The sequence below is a fragment of the Dendrobium catenatum genome, unplaced genomic scaffold, assembly GCF_001605985.2.
Source record: "Dendrobium catenatum unplaced genomic scaffold, ASM160598v2 fragScaff_scaffold_1173, whole genome shotgun sequence".
NCBI classification, from domain to species: domain Eukaryota; kingdom Viridiplantae; phylum Streptophyta; class Magnoliopsida; order Asparagales; family Orchidaceae; genus Dendrobium; species Dendrobium catenatum.
In genome coordinates this window covers 221,078-239,726 of record NW_021319635.1, presented here as the reverse complement: position 1 = coordinate 239,726, position 18,649 = coordinate 221,078, and the positions used below count along the sequence as shown (strand labels likewise).

At 42.5% G+C, this 18,649-nt stretch overlaps 2 protein-coding genes across 4 annotated transcripts; both read right to left on the bottom strand.

Moving 5' to 3' along the window:
• Window positions 1-496: 496 nt before the first annotated feature.
• LOC110100451 (protein AUXIN RESPONSE 4) lies at window positions 497-5,960 on the bottom strand. 3 transcript variants are annotated; one of them, XR_003702166.1, is made up of 3 exons: window positions 4,719-5,959; window positions 1,608-1,891; window positions 497-1,370 (listed from the first exon to the last, which is right to left on the bottom strand). XR_003702166.1 is itself a non-coding variant. In XM_020827962.2 (3 exons), coding segments are annotated over exons 1-3 (1,389 nt in total). In that variant the 5' UTR covers window positions 5,886-5,960; the 3' UTR covers window positions 497-1,369. The 3 variants fall into 3 exon arrangements, 1 of the variants encoding a protein (XP_020683621.1); XR_003702167.1 differs by having other exon boundaries at window positions 1,613-1,891; XM_020827962.2 differs by having other exon boundaries at window positions 1,671-1,891; window positions 4,719-5,960.
• An 897-nt stretch (window positions 5,961-6,857) lies between these two features.
• Window positions 6,858-13,755, bottom strand: LOC110100448 (protein TIME FOR COFFEE). The gene is made up of 12 exons (XM_020827956.1): window positions 13,395-13,755; window positions 12,906-13,286; window positions 12,626-12,795; window positions 12,253-12,535; window positions 11,740-12,157; window positions 11,573-11,624; window positions 11,404-11,484; window positions 11,042-11,315; window positions 10,843-10,909; window positions 10,516-10,585; window positions 10,047-10,439; window positions 6,858-9,965 (listed from the first exon to the last, which is right to left on the bottom strand). Exons 1-12 carry the CDS (start codon window positions 13,492-13,494, stop codon window positions 7,407-7,409), a joined length of 4,848 nt encoding a protein of 1,615 aa, XP_020683615.1. The 5' UTR covers window positions 13,495-13,755; the 3' UTR covers window positions 6,858-7,406.
• Between the last annotated feature and the right edge of the window lie 4,894 nt (window positions 13,756-18,649).

Genomic DNA, 18,649 nt, shown 5'->3' with positions numbered 1-18,649 from the left:
GGACAGCAAATAATTAATTAAACTAATATAAATATTGATGTTTTCATTAATATTAATCAAACCGGCTCAATAAGTTGACGAGTCAAGCTGGGCCAAGCTTGAGCTCAATCTCATATAATATATGAGCACAAATTCGAACTGGTGACTCAGTAAGTTTGAATCACGAACTCATTAACTAGTAGATGGCTCACGAACTGTCTTGGCTCACTTGCACCCTTAGCTTTCCGCAGCTTTTCAAGATATGATTCCATTTCATTATATGACAATTATGTAATAGAAAGTTATATTAAATAGATGGTATCAATCAATCATTAATACCTACTATGAATGCCAATTTCTAAGAGAGAATAGGCTTTCCACTAGAAAAAAAAAAAGTCTATTGCATTAGCATTAAATAGCTTACTTAATGACTTCCTGTTGTTCAAGTAATAAAGTAGCAGGCAGGCCAAATAATGGGTAATCAATCCAGTCCAGCAAACTAAATATAACAGAAAACTGAAAAGCAAAAAAGCTTAGTAAATTAGACAAAGGCACATGGCTAAAGAGATCGGTAATTAATGGAGTCCAGGTGAAGAAAACAACCTGAAACAGTAAATCTGAAGAAGAAACAAAGAAATTTAAAACCCTACAGGTGCATGAGAAAAGTAACAGTAGTTTCATTTGAAAATGGATATAAAGGATGCCACTAATGGCAGAACACAATGAATTCTTTGAAAACAAAGCTTAAATGAAGCTTATTTCTATGCGCAGTTGCTGAGTTCATCTGTGTGGGAAAGCTGGCACAAAAGCTTTCAATAAAGGATTGGGTGGGCTAGAGTCATTAGAGCTTAGCGAGGTTTCTCTCTTTTCTTCTCCATTTCTAGATAGCTTCTATCTATAATAGAAACTAAATATCCAAAAATTGCTTCAGATTAACTTAAGAAACTCAGCAACTGGCATTAAAAGAGCTTTTAAACACAATATACGATCGACTTTATGTCAATGTCCAATGACTGCAAGCCATCGAAAAAAAAAATAAGGATTCATTTGGGACAGCTATCTTAATGCTTCTTAAAGCAGCTATATAATTTTTGTGCTAGAAAGTTACTTTAAGAAGCAGCAAGAAAATAGTCCCAAATGAAAAAGAAAATAAGGCTTCTTTTGGGACAGCTATGTTGATGCTTTTTAAAGCAGCTTTCTAATTTTTGTGCTAGAAATCTACTTTAAGAAGCAGCAAGAAAGCCGTCTCAAATGAAGCCTAAGAGAGTATGAAGAAAGCTAACCAGAAAAGATTACACTCGCCGCTACCTTGAGCTCCACAAAAATACCCATGCAATCCAAGAAGAAAGCTACCTCTAGCACCAGGCTTTTGTATTTGGCCTGCTAAGAATCTGGCATTGAAGACCACATAGTGAGTTATATGATATTCATTGAATACAACTGACACGTAAAACTTTATTTTTCTTCGATCCAAACAAAACTTAGGCTTCATTTGGGATGGCTTTTTTGCTGCTTCTTAAAGCAGCTTTCGAGTACAAAAATTTCAACTTTTGTACTAAAAAGTTATTTTAAGAAGCAGTAAAAAAGCCACCCAAACGAAGCATTAAGTGGATTCACTCGTTTCATACCTTACCCTTGTTTCTTTGAAAGTCACCAAAAGATCCAATGTCAGCAGTAGAATTCAAACTCACCATCCATGGCCAAGGCCATACATTTCCATGTAACCCAGTCCATAGTCCTGGTCATGGCCATGGTGATGATGATGATGATGATGGCGATCTTGATGGCTTGCTTCTTCAAACATTTTCTGCATGTGATCTGGTACTGTATCTCCCTCAATCCGTTTAATTGATTTTGGTATTGAGGACACAAACTCTGCAATCATCCCACTAATATCTTCAGCCGCATCTTCCTAAATCCACCAGAACAGACAAGACAGGCAAAAATGAAGCAATTTTACAACAGAAAAACATCTAAAGAAAAGAAAATTTCAATGAAAGTTGTGGAGACTTCAATATGGAATATGCTCAACTCTAGGTGAAATTGACATACTAAACCTGTAAAGATACTTGAGCGTCTTTATTGAGAGTTGACTATAAGTTAAGACTTTTGGAAGGACAGATAAGCATAAATTATATTTTATAATATTCAAGCTTTCTTGCTTAGTAGATCAAATCATCTTTTTACTCTGTATAAGCTTTATTTAAAGTTGAAAAATATAAATCTTGACTTCTCTATATTGTTTGATTTCATGTGTTTCTTTACGGTTCGTCGAACTTCATTCCGAAAGATTTTTCAGCATTAGAGTTATATGTTCATACTAATAATTTGGCACTAGACCATAAGTTTGAGATTGGGATGTTTGATGGCTATAAGAGCTTAGAACTTTGGAGATCCTAGATTTGTGACATTTTTAAGGTATTCAAAAAAGCTTCCTATTAGTCATAAAGCATAAATGAGAGAAAATAAACTAGAGAAATATAGGAAGTGTTTAATACTAAAGATATAAAGATAGTGAAAATAATTACTATATGACTAATGTCTAAAAATGAGAACGCCAATATCTACCACTTTTAAAATGAGAAACTCGAATAGTCATATATAATGAAAAATTGTAAGAATAAATTACTTCGAAACAATTCTGATTTTAAGAAGAATTCTAGTTTGAACATAATAGAGTACTTTGGCATTCGTAAATTGAATAAGTTATGTATTTGAAAGTTGAGATGTCATGATCAAGATAGTTGCTAGGAGGCCAATTGAGCAAATAAAACCATGAATGCTAAAATTAAGCGATAATTCATCTTTGGATTTACCACAATTTTCATCAAGTTGAGTGAAGAAAAGTTGAAATATCCATAAAGAAATGAGGCATGACTCTCACTTTGGGTTATAAAAGAGGAAGTTCTAGTTTCATTTGATTTGACCAAGATTTATATGGCAATAGAGAAACCTAGGATAATTGCAATTTTGAGCTTTGGTGTGGGCAAAATGATCTAAAGGAAGTAGCCCTTACCAAGCACACTGGAAATTTCTTTGATACGAAGCTTACATAAGGGCACTCATTGAAATGGATACGGTTTGAATTCAAACATGCTACTACATTTTAGATAGTTCCACCGTGAGACTTCTTCGGAAGGGCAAGATGCCGAAGAAGACAATCAAGGGTAAGATATGTCTTGAGAAATTTAAATTTGAATACACCTTAAAGATGCCATTCACGGATGAACAACGTGATTTGCTGCTGACATTCATGGTTATTTGCAAACAATTGTTACATGCGAATTACCTTATTTTGTAAATAAGTTGTTTGTGTGGTCTCTTCTTTGAGAATGTTATTCACCTTGAATTTAATCACTTATGTTATCTTGGCTATAACTTTAATAAAGTAACAATTGAGTATAGGGTATACATTTCACAATTCCTCAGGATCTAATTCGTTATGAGTTAAGTCAAAATAAGCATTTAAATGTTTTATTCTTAATTACATTAGCAAGTTGAAGACTAGCCACCACGGTGACATAGCCTCCTATTAAGCTTGGTTATTTGTTAAAAGTTAAAATGAATGGCACACTAAAGAGTTAGACCTTGAGGACTTTTTAGGATAGTACCTCCTCCGCTTCTATTTTCACCAAAAGCACTGTCAGTTTGAAGAATCCAAGGAAGATCAAGTTTAGAGGATTTAGATTGACTAGGCACTATTGATAGTGAAGACAATTCAACAACAAAATCAACTAGGATTTGTGCTTTAGTTGCAATTCTCTGCACCATTTCAATTTTTTATTCACAAAATTAAATAGACCACTTTATAAGTCTTCCAGAAAGTTTAGGCTCTTGAAGCATTTGATGAAGTAGCCTACTTGTGTCAACTTTGATTTGATGAGCTTTAAAATAACGACGGAAACATAGAACAGTGATGTTGAGTGACAAGGAGTCAAGGAGTTAAAAGGAATTATTCCTAAGCCAACATCCTTTGAGTAAACTTGTGAGCTAAATACGTGTCCAAATGTATCTAAGTAGGCACCTAGCCTACTTAGTTCCCTTGCGAAAAGTAGTAAGTTCCTAGCCTGCATGGAATCACTCTTTTATCCCTCTCATATATATTCAATCTCTCCTCTCTTCCCATTCTCAAACTCTACTATGATTAGGAAGATGAGGTATGTTTGGGGCGGTTTTTTCATTGCTTTGCCTTAAGACAAATATCTACCACTTTTTCGTTTGGCTACGGTTTTTCGATAATAAGTTCTAGTAGAGTGTGGCAACTGTTTTTCCAAAAGAAAATTATTTATAATGATTAAAACAATTTTAAAGAAAATTTCTACGTCCAATAGTTTTGCAACCTTAACAAAATGATATAGCTAGAAAATTAGATTTAATCCCCTTTTTTTCTCCCTCAATATCCTTCTTGATCTTGATCTTAATTCGGTTTGAATCCTGAGTAATTACACATTATACACATTAAAATGCTACGAAAAAAATCTAATTCTAGTAAAATCTTACAAAAAATTCAGTAAAAACTAAGCCAGACAATTTGTGGCCAAAATCTAATTCTGCACATTAAATCCAGTGTCGGAATGCCAGAATCAGCAAGCATAAAGCTCATAAATATCAGATAGTAAACTTCCAAAAAAAAAAAAAATCAGATAGTAAAAAAAGCACCTGCAACAGGTATTCGGTTCTACCATCTAGAGAAATGCATAACAACTACATCTAAAACGGTAGCTATCAAAATAAATCACCTGAGGCCATCGACCACCAAAGTGGAAAGTGAACTTTGCATGGGGAATGGATGCAGTAACTCTCCGACCCTCGTCAATCCATTGATCCGACAAGCTATTGGACCACAGCACTTGGATAGGCAATCCTTTTAACTCCTCAGAATTAGCCCATTCACCCACATCAAGACTATGGTTCAAAGCTCTCCAGGCCGCCAAAACCGAAATACTCCGATTCTTCCGCTTCAAAACAAGCCTGTAAGCCTCAGCATCCACTGCATCGACAGATCTAGCGCAGCACAATCTAAGCAACCCAGCAAACACTGTCTTCGAACCCAGAAGAAGATGACCCAAGACTGGTAATCTTAAAAGAGGAGAAGGAAACGCCGCTGACTTAGGGGAGGCATCTATAAGCGTCAGGCTGCTCACTAATCCCGCGTTCGCCGACACCCAATTCGTTCCGGCGATCAATGCCGAATCATGGAGCACGAGATGGACCGGCGCCAACGACATCGAATTGATCACCTGCCCTAAAATCAAGCCCATCTCCGCAGGCCCATATTCCAATTCCTCACTGGAGGAAACCCTAGTCGGGCTTTCTTGAATCTCGCCGGTTTCGATTAGCTGATCGAAACCCCAAAAGATGCCTTTCTCCTTAATCTCTCCAAATACGCTACAGATACATCCAAACGGACCTCCCCATTTAGCATTATTCACCAAACTAATCTCATCAGAGAAGCCGGAGCCCGGCATATCAACGGCGACGGCCCGGAGTCCGACGGCGGCGAGCGAGCGGAGGACCCGTCTGAAGGAGTAGGAGCTGCACCCTAGACCGTGGACCAGAAGCACCGTCTCAGCATCCTTCTTGCCGAGCTCCACAGCGAAGACCTGCATCTGCTCGCCACCGCCTGCAGGGTTAACCTTAATGAACTTCCCTGTTGAGTAGTGACTACGGAGGCCATCCGGAAGGGTAAGGAACCAGGATACATCATCCGTACGCTCGATCCGAGGGAGTGAAATGAACAGCACAGTGACCAGAGACACGGCTACGGTGAAGTAAAACCAAAAGGCGAAGGCCGTAGCCGGGCCGCCGGAGCTCGACGGTTCCGATGCTGAAGAGGCCTTGCTGGATTCTCCTGGTAGTAGTGGAGCATTTTCGCTGTCTTCTCGTTTCTTCGCAGTTTCCGCCATGGCTGAAGCAAAGTCACCACGGTCGTACTGCTCGACGACGACTGCCACTTATTATTTTTCCTTTCCCCATAAAAAAATGTTTTATTATTATTATTATTATTAAATTTAAATGAATTAAAATAATAATAATAAAATTTGTCCCAACTTTCTTTACTGAAGTAGATGGATTGATAGTTCTTTTCGATAGCTTTTTATTTTTATTTTTTAATTATTATAAAGAAAATATTTTTTAAAAGTTATTGTAAAAAATAATTTTTTAGTATAAAAATTTTCAAAAAGTTAAAATTAAATAATGATCAAATTAAAATTTTGTTGTGAAAATTTATTATTATAATTAAATTTTGATTATTATAGACATAGCTTACAGAGACTACTAATTTGATGGGCAGTTCAAAATGGCAATAATGGGAGCACAAAGCCTATATTGGAATAATGGCCGACAGGAGAGGGCCAATAGGGTACCCTGAAATTTTTTTATTAGTTCAAGGGTAAAGTTGGGAATTCACCTACGTACTTTTAATTAATGGTCTTTTTTTATTTTTTTAAATAACATTACAATATTTTTTAAATGATAAAAACTAATTTTAATTCAACTTTATTTATTTTACTTTTTTCTTGAAACTAAAAATATCATTTTTTTTGTTTAGATAAAATTAAAAGATTTTTTTTTTTTTTAAATTAACTAGCCAATTAAGTGGACCCCACCTCCCCCATATGGGCCCCACCCATCACTAATCTAGAATTATTGCTTCTAAACAAAATTTCACAAATTATACATATTTCGTGCGGAGACCGAATACAAAATGCGAGCAGCGGTACCGAGCGGAAAGATGATGTGGAGCACTCCAATTGACTTACGGATGGTCCGTCCGACATCCGCACAGAATAATTAATCCTATAACGAAGTACTTTAGAACGAACAACTTTGAATTTCATCAATCAATTATAGATAAAAAAACGAGGCAAAAAAAATAAAAAAAAATTCACTTTCATTCAGCTTGACAGGAGGGTTTCAAAAATAAGTAATGAGAGCAAAATAGCTAAAGTGAGCGCCATATTTTTTGCTTCAGCATATGAGTTTTCAAAAGGAGAAGAGAAAAACTGGAAAAAGAAATGGCGGAGTCGGCGTCCGAAACTGCCAGAATTTGACCACTCGCTCGCAGGAAAGGCCAAAAACAAAATACAAAAAAAAAAACAGTTTTTTTATCAACTATATTTCCCTTTACAATACATACACATCCGCGCGCTCTCTGGTTTTCCGTGCGCAACCTTCTCTCCCAACCCTTCTCAAATCAAAACCAATAGAAATTTAATTTGATGGGGATTTGGCGTCGTGGGAAGGAAACCATGGCTCTCCGCGTCCTTTTCACATCTGCCACCTGCTCTCCTCTCGTGGAAAAAAGGAAAATTTTTAACCCTCGGAGACTATCACGTGCGGCGCTTGGATGCAAAGGGCGGCTTTCCCTGCCCTTTCTCGGGCTTCAGTAATGGAATCTGAAGCTGGAATTTAGGATAGCAGAGCTACCTTCCGGCGGCAGGTTTGTGTTCGGCGGAAGCGGATACATCGGGCTTCAAGGGGACGGATTGCATTGCGTGGATGTACATTAGAGGAGGGGCTGAAGCTGCATTGGCACCGTTGGCAGGTTGTGAGATGGTGGCGAATTGACCTGGGTGCTGCAACAGGCTTGCCGGCATTAGATTCTTGGAATTGCCGGAATTGGCTGCTCCGCCTACCTTGGATGGGTCTGTTGCCGCGGAGAGTGATAGGGATGAAGAAGGCCCGAGAGAGAGCATGCCTGTGGAAGAAGGGGTGGAGTTCTGCCTCTGCTGGTCGGATTGGCGACGATGGTGTTGCTGGAAGTAGCCGGCAGCGGCCGCTGCAGCATCAGACTGGGAGGCTTGAGATTGCATGTAAGGGTAGGAGTAGAATAGTTGAGCTTGTGGTGAATGCTGCTTGGGCATCTGGGACTGCTGAAGGTGCTGAGAGGAGGGCTGTGGCTTAGAGCCCAAGTTCTGTGCGGTGGTGATATGGGGGGTGCCGAGGATGGAAGGCATGTTCCGATTGGTTGCAGGCAATGGAGAAATGGTGGAGCTTGATGAGGAGTTCTTACCTGATTGTTGCTTCTGGAAAGGCAGCACAGGTAGGACAGGAGAAGGAGGTGGTGCGGATTTTGCAATGGTGGAAGAATGAGGACTGCTACTGGAGCTTTTGGAAACTGAATTTTGAGGAGATCCAACAGCGATTGTGGCCGCCGCAGCCGCGGATGATAATGAAGCGGCGGAGTTGTTTCCTGCTGCGGCAAGGTGCTGACCTGATTGCCCTCCGACCTTGGCAGCAGGGCTAACGCTGAAAGAGATCTGGTGAGTTTGATGGGTGGTTGGTGGTTGCTGGCTCCGCACTTGCTGCTGCAGAGGGATCTGATTATTCTTAGCAGATGGTGATGCCGAGGGAGTTGCCACAGCAAGAGCAGCGGCAGAAGCAGGATTTGCTGCTCTGGCCGAGGGCTTCCATTGGGCAGCCTGCGAAGAAGCGCCGCTTTGTATGAGAGCTGGAGGGAAGCCAGCAAGACCTTGAGGGAACTTTAATGCAGTAGAGTTTCCAGGCAAGCGGTCAGTGTACAGGCTAGCATTGCTGTGAGAAGAGGCTGTCTTTGCTCTCTGAAGCTGTTGCTGCTGCAACTGGATTTGTTGATGCTGCTTTGGAAGCTGAAGAACCTGCTGCTGGGAAAGAAGATGCTGAGAATTTGAAGAGTTTGCAGCGGAATTGGATGCCGGTGGTGCAGCGCTTGTTGGCCGGCCTGAGAGACGAGCAACACCACTAGGTGGTGGCTGGATAAGATTCAAGGTTCGGGAAGAACTATCAATCACACTATTGGTAAGAATGGAAGAAATTGAAGAGTCTGTGTCTGCCCGAGTAAAAGCGAGAGGATGTTGCTGGACATTTCCCAATACCTTGCTCGCAGATGAGATCTTCACCTCCTCGCCAACTGTGCTGCCATTCCCCAAATCAGAAGCAGATTTCCCATCTTCAGTTTTTTTGTTCTGATGCTGCTGCTGCTGCTGCTGGGTTGAATGGGTTGCAGCAGCCGCTGCTGCAGAGACCTGGTAACCGTGACGTACTGTTTCTGGAAGACTTTGGAAAATAGCATGGTTCTGCGCCATTGTTGAGAAATCGAGACCAAGGGTAGCAGCTCCACCAGCTGCAGCCGAAGCAGCAGCCCCGCCAAAGGACGCAAAGGACATTGCAAAGGCTTGAGATGGAGTGAGATCAACCTTCATAACCTGGTTTTGTGATTGCTGCTGCTGCTGCTGCTTCTCGCTATGATTTCCAACACCGCTCAATGCTGCAGCAGCTGCGGGAGCAATCAAAGCAAAGTTTTGGGAATGAGCGGGCATGGCAAATTTCTGCGTGTAAATGTTCTTCTGGGCTTGAGAAACCCTGCTATCAGCTGTGGATGGGGCATCCTCGCCTCCCGGTTCAGGCTCCAATTGCCGAACCTGATGAGAATGAGAAAGGTGCTGCTGCTTGGAAGAAGGAAAGCCATGAGAATTCCCTGCAGTAATGGCACTAGCAGCAGCCGCAGGAACTCTCTGGGATTGCTGGGTATTCTTCTGAGATGAAGATGAGCCACTGGACGTACTTGGATTCTGATGTCCCTGCTGGGAATATGGAGGCTGCTGCGACGATGGTGGCGGCTGTTGTAAACGGAGCTGGGAAGGGTGAAGCATCTGGGAAGGGTAAAATGACAAATTGAAAAATGGCATGGCTTGAGCAGGGCTTGCCCCTCTGTAAGGTTGAGCTCCGCCAACATGTGCTGGAATAGGAAATGAATAGGCACTGTTTTGCAGAAAAGCAAGATATTGAGCTTCGTTTGGTGGCAAACCAGGGTAGTTGAAACTCATGGAAGTCCCTGATCCATTAGCTCCAGAAGCCCCCACCGCCGCATAACCTGCACTGCTGGATGATTGAGCTGTGTTGCCAGAGCCTGGTGCCAACTTTGCAACCCCAGATCTACTGGTAGCGGCAGCAGCCCCAGCGGCAGCCGGCTGTTGATTGAGAGGGAAAATAAAAGCAGGAGCCTGTGATGAACCCAAGATAAATATAAGAAATTAAAAATAATACGATAGTGAGGAAGAATACAATTTTAGTTAGTATCTTACAAGCATGTTGCCGGCTGCTCCGGGCTGTGAGGACTGCGGCAGTGAGGGCGGCTTCCTCTGCGAAACATCCATGAATTGAGTTGCTGCAGCACTCTTATCCTTTACAGAGAGAACAGGATGTGCAGCGGATGCTGGTAAACCTTTCTCTTGTACAGAACCCAAGCTCCTCCCAGGGAGGCTCCCTTGCAATGGACTACCGAGAATGGCTGCTGCTGCATCGGAAGGCGGTGCAGTATTGAGATTATATTGCTTTGAAGCATACAAAGGCCCTGGAGCAGCTGCTGGAGGCCAAAATGGATTTAATCTTGTAATCTGCTGATGACAATGTATGTTTTGTGCAATATAGCAGTGAGCTGCACAACGCTTTGGCCGGAGTTGTGAAGGAAGGAAACTCTGCGAAACAGAAAAAAAAAATTGAATTTTTTACTACTTTTTAACCATTAATTGACAAGGAAGAGTAAAAAGATACCTGCTTGGAAGAACTTGAGGTCCCATCCACGGGAACAATAGGTGGTAGAGGAGGAACTTGACCCAGAAACCTAACAACAAGAAACATATAAATAAAAATAAGAGAAATACTTATCTGCTGATGACGATGACATAAATAAATAAAATATGGCCCCACTTGTTGCATGAAATTACAACCACTGACACTGACAGGCGGAGCAGCAGAATTCAGAAATTAACTTCTGAGCTAGGCCAGTCTAGTCGGTAAAAATTTTGTGGGGTTAAAAAAAAAACAAACTGGCCCCAAAAAGAAGACCGGAAAAACAGGAAAAATCCATGGAGAGCGTACCCAAAAGGAGGTAAACCACCAGGCCAACCTGTGATCTGCATTGGCATGGGCAAAGATGCCGTCGGACCTGGGAAAGATGCCGCCCATGAGATAGAGATCTACCCACCCAAAAGCACAAAAATGAAAAAAAAAAAAAAAACCAAAAGCACAAAAAAAAAAAAAAAAAAAAAAAAAACTACAGCGATGGAAAATTTTTTACCCGCTTTCTCGGTTCTAGGCTCAGTTTTTGGAGTTTTAGATTGCTGCTTTTGGATTTGGTGTTTAATGGCGCCGGTAACGTCCTTGTCAAGCTTCTCCAACTCGAATTGCAATTCAAGATTCCTCTCCTTGCCCGCCTGCTTCCTGGAATCAGAGCCCTCTGTTGATGGCTTTCCACCAGTTTTATCGTCCAGAGCAATTTCCTCAGCTTCGGACTTGGACTTTTTCTCAATCTTTTCCACTTCTGCTTTGGAAACAACCTCCGGTTTCGTTGCCTGAGCAAAAAAGATGGAATAAGATCGCCAAAAGTGGGAGAAAAATAAATACTTCCATTAAAGTGTTCATTTAAACATCTTTGCTTACATTCTCCATCTCCACAGATTTGCAATCTGCAACAGTATCCGAGTTGCTTTCTATCTCTGGAGATGACTTCCCTGGAGGAGCCTGTAAACATAGCAAATATCATTATATTCATCAAGAAAGATTCCAAGAAAAAAAAAATACAACCACCCAAGTACTGAATGATGCATACCATCAAATCGATACTAAACTTCTCTTCTCGTTGGGCATCAGAAATAAAAGAACTGTGGAGAAAAAAAATTTCCAAAATAGAAAGTAAGCGTCAATTAGCCAACCAACCCTTCAAGGAGGCACTACCAGCAAAAAAAAAGTAAAAAAAGTTAAGACAGGAAAGCTCACGCTTTGCTTGCAGGGGCTTCTTCAATGCTAGCATCCAAATTAGCAGTAGGAGAATCTTTTGGCGGAGAGAACACCTCCTCCTTGGCCTTCTTCTCTGGCCGGCTATCTGCATCCTTTAGATCCGGGATACTTTCTACCTTTACCGAATCTTGTTGAACCTTAGCAGCAAAAACTATAGCTGAAGAGACATTAGAAACTGGAGGATCGCTGGAAAAACCACCGTTTTCAATAGCGGGGGAACAGTTCTTCTCTGATCTAGGAGAAGCGGAATCGATTTTTGTACCAACAGGCGGCAGCACAACTTCTGTGTCTAACTTGGCCGCCGAAGAACTGGATGTTGCTGGTAGAGCAATGGAGCTAGGTGGACTAGTAGGGCTTTCCTCTTCAATCCTCATACGAGGCCGTTTCCTCTTTGGAGCTGCATAGGAAGTGGAGGGGAAGTTTTATCAAAGATACTAGAAGAAACCACCAAGACATCATCGAACCTTAGCAACATGGAACCACAATACGAACCAGTGGCAGTCAACGGAAATGAGTTGATGGTCGGATTAGAAGGCCGCACGGTGGAAGGCTGAGAAGTTGCAGGAGGAGAGATCGGATTTGGCGAAGATAACCTAGATTTAACTTCGTTGCCGGATCCATTGGATTCCTTGGGATCGTGTCTGTGATCTTCCGGCTTTGAAGGAACTTGCCTCGTCATTCCATACAAGACCTCTGCAACCTCAATCTCAATCTCCTGGATGGAAGAAGACTTCGACGTTTTCGGTGGCCTAGGCTTCGGTACACTAATCGGCTTCTGCAATAGAAAAGGGCTAGGTTAATCACAGGAACATAAACTAGCAAGTGACCAAAATCACCGGGAAACTAAAAATCGCAAAACATATACCATCTTCTTTCGGATTGAAACATTAGAAGAGGAAGGTGAAACAGGTGCAGTGGAAGAAGGACTCCGTCTGGCCGGAGACATCGATGCTTGACAAGGAACCTGATCTCCTCCGCCACCGCAACCACCGCCCCCACCTGAAACCCAACATTCTTGTGACCTTTTCACAGATGCTGCACCAAATCAAAGAAAAAGATTCACAAAAATGTATAGAAGAAAAACCCAATAAGGAAAAAAAATACTAGTGATATCCGCAAATTCCAACTTATCACAATTATCATACATGACCGAGCTTTCCGCGGTATGGGAGCTCCTATCATCTCTTCCGCTACTTTCCAAGTACAAGTCCCCGGCGGTCTTACCGGTTTAACCGGATAACCTTTCCGGATATTGTGGATTTGCATCCCAGAGGCTGTTGGGACTGGATTCTGAGCTGGAGGCGGCTGCAGACGCACGGCCACCGAAGAGTCCTCTTCCTCATCCTCATCATCCTCATCAACACTTTCCTCTGAGCTGTCGTCTCCTTCCTCTCTGTGGCTCCCATGAAGCATCCTATCGCCCCTTCTCCTCTTACTCCGACCAGATCTGTCACGATCTCTATCTTTCTTTCCACCTCGATCCCTAAGCCGCGACGTCTCCTGCATCTCTATCGCTCCATCTTCCTCTGTAAGACAAGAAAGTGAAAACAAGAGACAGACCCAATAAAATCAGAAAAAATAAGCCACCAAAACAACTGAATCAGAAACCAAATGAGCAAAGTGATGAATCAAACCAGGCGAATCTCGCAAGCTACTACTCCTCTGACGTCTTCTCGACAAGCTCCCGTTCACCGCAGCCATGGATCCTCTTCTAGCCTCACGAATCCTATCCATCACTCAGATGAACGCTCATCAAAAAGATACACCCCGAAGAGCTCTATCTTATCCAAAGTCGACTCCGCCGCCTTGAACAACAAATCTGCGAGCACGCAATCGCCGGTAAAATTTCGCCAAAAATTCCGACTGCAAACCTCACCAACCTACCGGATCGCAGCGAAAGCCCAAGAATTTACGTATTTATGACTAAAGATCTCACCCTCTTTTCCACTCCCTCTATCTCTTCTTCCCCTCCACCTCTCCGCCTTCTTCCGCTTTCCTCTCCGCAGTGTGCCCTTATCTTTCCCCTCCTTCGGCTTATCACTTGCCAAATCCACTCCTACGGAAGAACCAACGGCCCAGATCGACCCTCCACGCACTACTTTATCCGGTGTTCGTCCGATCAGCAGCAAATCTAACGGCGTAAGCTCTGCGGTGCCACCGTGGAGAACAATCAAGCCGTCCATAGATATAATTCCGCAACTCTGACCCTTCCTAACTGACCGCCACGTGTCCATAATAGCAGTTCCTTTCTTCCTACGCATCGCGGTATAACCTTCGCGTGTCCGAGCTTAACCACATAAAGTCCATATCGTAGAGTCCTCCGCCGCGGGCTATAGCCGGTTACCCATCTCTCATTGCGCCGGGGGCCAGTCAAGTCATCATTTCCCATTTCAGTGCGTTTCTTCTCTCTCCCTCCTCTTATTTTATTCCCCTATCAGTGGGGCCCACAGCGATGGCTACACGTAGCCTTCGACGGCCCTGATTTCACGATGCCACCCTTTACGCGCTTTCCCTCGTCCGATCCCACGCTGACGTGGCGCCAGGACAGCCGAAGCTGAAGCACGACGAATGCCGAGCCTACCTGGCAGATACTGCCAAGCGCATCAGCGGTCCATTTCTCTCCAATCCAACGGCCGTGATGGACTCTAGAAAAAGGGTGGCCCACCATGGACGCAGCCGATTGGGTAGAATTTCTTCGCCGGGTGTTAGCAGTGGTCCCCACTAGTCGAATTATGACGTCAGCATGGGCCCACTCGCCACACCGGTAAAACACAAGCACCGCACTTCGCCACCTTCCCTTACCGCCAGCGTAAGAAAAGCGTGCCTAAAAAACAATTTATTTATTTTAATCATTATTATCTTTTTTTTTTAATTTTGCTCTGCTGCGATAGGGGATGAGATTTATTATGCGACCGCACGGTCGTTCCGCTTCTTCCTCGGTGCGGAGATGCAGCGCTTGTGACCCGATGAACACGCGCAGAACGGACGAAGGCACGCGGCGCATGCGAGTGTCCCGGCTTTGGTTTGTTACAGTTGGGCCCATTTGGAAACTAGCGGTGGATCTTGCATCGCGGAGAGATATTTCTTATACTGCCTGAACGAACGGTGGACAGAAGGGCGCCAAGCGTAAAGTCCACTTGCGCACGTGTCGAACCATGTGCGTTTGACACGTGGAACGTCAGATAGACAAGATTTGCCGCTCGGGATAAAGTATCCGCTACAAAACAACTTCAAAAACTAATGACATGATTTGGGAAATATTTTTCTACGGGGAATTATTACATATTATATTATATATTTTTATTTTTAAAAAAAATATATATATATAAAAATTGGAATAAATTTATTCTAAAAACATTTCTCATTTTACCTAAAAGACTAAAAAAACACTCAGAATTAAAAATAAAATATAAAATATTTATATGTCATAAAAAACTTATAATATTGTTGCGTCCAGGAGTATTCGCGGCGGTAGAGAAATGCTCTGACATACAACCTCGGATAGGTCTTACATCCTTGGTGGATTCTCTCGATCTCTTCCACATATGTTGACGTCATCAGGCAAAGACTCTGACATACAACCTCGGATAGGTCTTACATCATTGTTGGATACAATATCTGTTAACATCATCGAGCAAATGCTCTGACAAATAACCTTGGACAGATTATATATCCTTGGTTAACGTCACCAAAATGCCGTCAATGGACTTCCATCGGACTTCTGCACAAAATTAAATTTCTACCTGATGTTGAATTTCCTCATATCGCTGAATTTTTGTCTTGCAGGACTTTCAACGGACTAATACCAGACGTTGTACTTCTACGTGACGCCGAAATTCTACTCGTCGTCGGACTTCTACTCTTCAACGAATTTTTGTCGGTCTTCTACCCGACGTTGTACTTCTACCCGACATCGGACTTCTCCCTGTCGTCGGACTTCTGCTCATCAGCGGACTCCTACTCGTCGTCAGACATCTGCTCGTCAACGAACTTTCATCGGTCTTCTACCTGACGTCGGACTTCTCCCTATCGTCGGACTTCTGCTCGTCGGCGGACTTCTACTCGTCGTCGGACTTCTGCTCGTTGATGAACTTTCGTCAGTCTTCTACCCGACGTTGAACTTCTACCCGACGTCGGACTTCTCCCTGTCGTCGGACTTCTGCTCGTCAGCGGACTCCTACTCGTCGTTGGACTTCTGCTCGTCGACGAACTTTTTCCGGTCTTCTACCCGACGTCGGACTTCTCCCTGTCGTCGGACTTCTGCTCGTCAGCGGACTTCTACTCGTCCTCGGACTTCTGCTTGTCGACGAACTTTCGTCGATCTTCCACCGGACGTCGGACTTCTGTCCGTCAATGGACTTTCGTCGGTCTTCTGCCCGACGCCGAATTTCTATCCGACGACGGATTTCAGCAGTTCAACAGATCTCTCGAAGAACTGAGGGGCGGAAGAAATCCCCTAAACTTCTGCACGAGAGGAGGGGCGCTAGACCAAGGGAAATTTTCCACTCGCAAATAGCGGAAGCCTCAACCGTCAGAAAGCCGAGGGGAGGAGAAGAAAAATCCCGTAACTCCTGCACGAGAGGAGGGGCGCTAATTCGAGCAGGGGAAATTTCCCACTCGCAAATAGTGGAAGCCTCAACCGTTAGAAAGTCGTGGGGAGGAGAAGAAAAATTCTGTAACTCCTGCAAGAGTGGAGGGGCGCTAATTCGAGCAGGGGAAATTTTCCACTCGCAAATAGCGGAAGACTCAAGTGAAGAGAGAAAAGAAGAAGAGAATAAGAGGAGAAAGTGGAAAAGGAGAATCTTGTCCTCCTCGATCACTGTCGAAGTTTGTCCTGCCTCCCAAACACGCCGGCATTCTGCGTGATATTCGGGAGAACGCATGAATTCTGCCCAACTTCTACGTTATGCTGAAATTCTTCCCAATTTACAACAGAGTTCCCTCCTGACGCCGAAACTCCGCTCAAGTGAAGCCGGAGCACTCCTCTGCCACCAACAGACGTCGGACTCCTACACGATGTCAGATCTTAACTCTTCGCCAAGTTTCTAACCGACGTCGAACTTCTACCGATTATCAGATTTCGTCGGACGTCTATGCGAAGATGCATTTATTTCCATTGTTGGACTTCTACCTGACGTTGTCCTTCTGATCTTCGTCGTCAAACTACAGTCCTTCCGATCTCCATCGCCAGCCGACTACGGTCCTCCTGACTTCCGTCGCCCGCCGACTACAATCTTTTCGACATCCGTCGCCCGTCGACTATGGTCCTCTTGACTTATGTCGCCCGCTGACTACAGTCTTTCTAACCTCCGTCGCCCGCCGACTACGGTCCTTTTGACTTACGTCGCCCGCCGACTACAGTCTTTCCGACCTCCATCGCCCGCCGACTACGGTCCTCCTAATTTATGTCGCACGCCGACTACAGTCCTTCCAACAAAACGAATACGTCGATAGGAACTCTTTGTATTTACATCATGTAATGTACTCTATAAGATGTACATCAAGCTTCTCCCAAGGAAGGGCCTCATTTATAATCGACTATAAATACTAGTGGATTCATTCAAACTGGGCTAGGCCCCGTGGTTTTTCCTCCTTTTTCAGGGGTTTTCCACGTAAAAATCTTGGTGTCTCATAAATGCTAGACCCTCTCTCCTTATCTAATTGCGTGCCGGATTTTCGTACAACGCTAAGATGATAAACTTTTTATTTCTCTACCGCCGCGAATACTCCTGGACGTAACAAATATAAATATAACTATTATGAATATAATTATTTCAATAAAAGCAAACTTGATAAATTTTTAAAATTTTCATTATTTAAATTGAACATTATATTTTTTTAAAGGCCCAAAAAACATGCATCCTCTCTTATGTGTTATTTCTCTTCCTCCCTCACTTCCTTTCTGTCTTGGTAAGGCAAGTAAAATGGGGGAAGGGATGGCTTGGTTGGAGGATATTTATATTAAACATATATAAAAATATCATTTAGTGTTGGATGCCACAGCACCACAAACCACAATGTCTAGCATTGCAAGCTTAATCCCAAGTTATTATAGTAAAGATGGTAGAGTGTCGTTCCACTCACCAACCAAAATCGCTACGCTAGACATTATATTTTCATAACTTAAATTCATTTCATTACATTTTGGGTTAATAAATGAAACACCCCAATATCAAATTTTATAGCATTTATCTATTTTAATCTCTTAATTAATCAACTATAGATTCTATGAGTTCATCAACATAAATCAATTTAATGAAAGCAATTGATATTTTATACATTAAAATGTAAATTTATATTCATCCCTCAAAATTCATATACAATAATCAAGAGTTCTGTAATACCATGAAAATATGAAAAGTGATACAAAAATCAATTTTTATTTGAAATAGAATGTTTAATGTGTGCTTGTGAGCGATGTGGAGCCAGTTTGAGAGCTCAACAACCTTAGAAAATGTCATTGTGGATTTTAAGTCCCTATTCGATAGTAATTATGTATTCAACATACAATATTGCAGAGATGGGCCTTAATACATTAGGCTAGTAATAGTATTTTTTTAAAATATTTTAATATAAATATCCTAGCCATTTCTCCCACTACCTTTTATCAAGGCTTACTATGTAAGGAAGAGAGGTGGAGATGACAGGAAGGAAGAGAGAGGGAGGAGAGCGAAAGTTATTCATGACATTTTCATATGTCGATTCTATTGAGAGATTTCTCCTTTATATATCATTTAAAAAATATATTGATCAGGCACGAATCTCGAGGCAAAAATTAAGTTGGTAACTTCAAAAAATAAATTGGAGACCATATGAACTCTGATTTCAGCAAATTTACAGTCAAACTGAGCGTCTCGGAAATACGAACCCAACGACACCAAATTCGACT

Excerpts from the sequence above, each read along its gene's own strand:
- LOC110100451 (XM_020827962.2), bottom strand. The coding sequence starts at position 5,885 with ATGGCGGAAACTGCGAAGAAACGAGAAGACAGCGAAAATGCTCCACTA. Across the intron at positions 1,892-4,718 it reads TTGGTGGTCGATGGCCTCAG|GAAGATGCGGCTGAAGATAT; the intron begins GTGATTTATTTT and ends TGGTGGATTTAG.
- LOC110100448 (XM_020827956.1), bottom strand. The coding sequence starts at position 13,494 with ATGGATAGGATTCGTGAGGCTAGAAGAGGATCCATGGCTGCGGTGAAC. Across the intron at positions 13,287-13,394 it reads TAGCTTGCGAGATTCGCCTG|AGGAAGATGGAGCGATAGAG; the intron begins GTTTGATTCATC and ends CTTGTCTTACAG. Across the intron at positions 11,625-11,739 it reads GAAGCCCCTGCAAGCAAAGC|TTCTTTTATTTCTGATGCCC; the intron begins GTGAGCTTTCCT and ends TTTTCTCCACAG.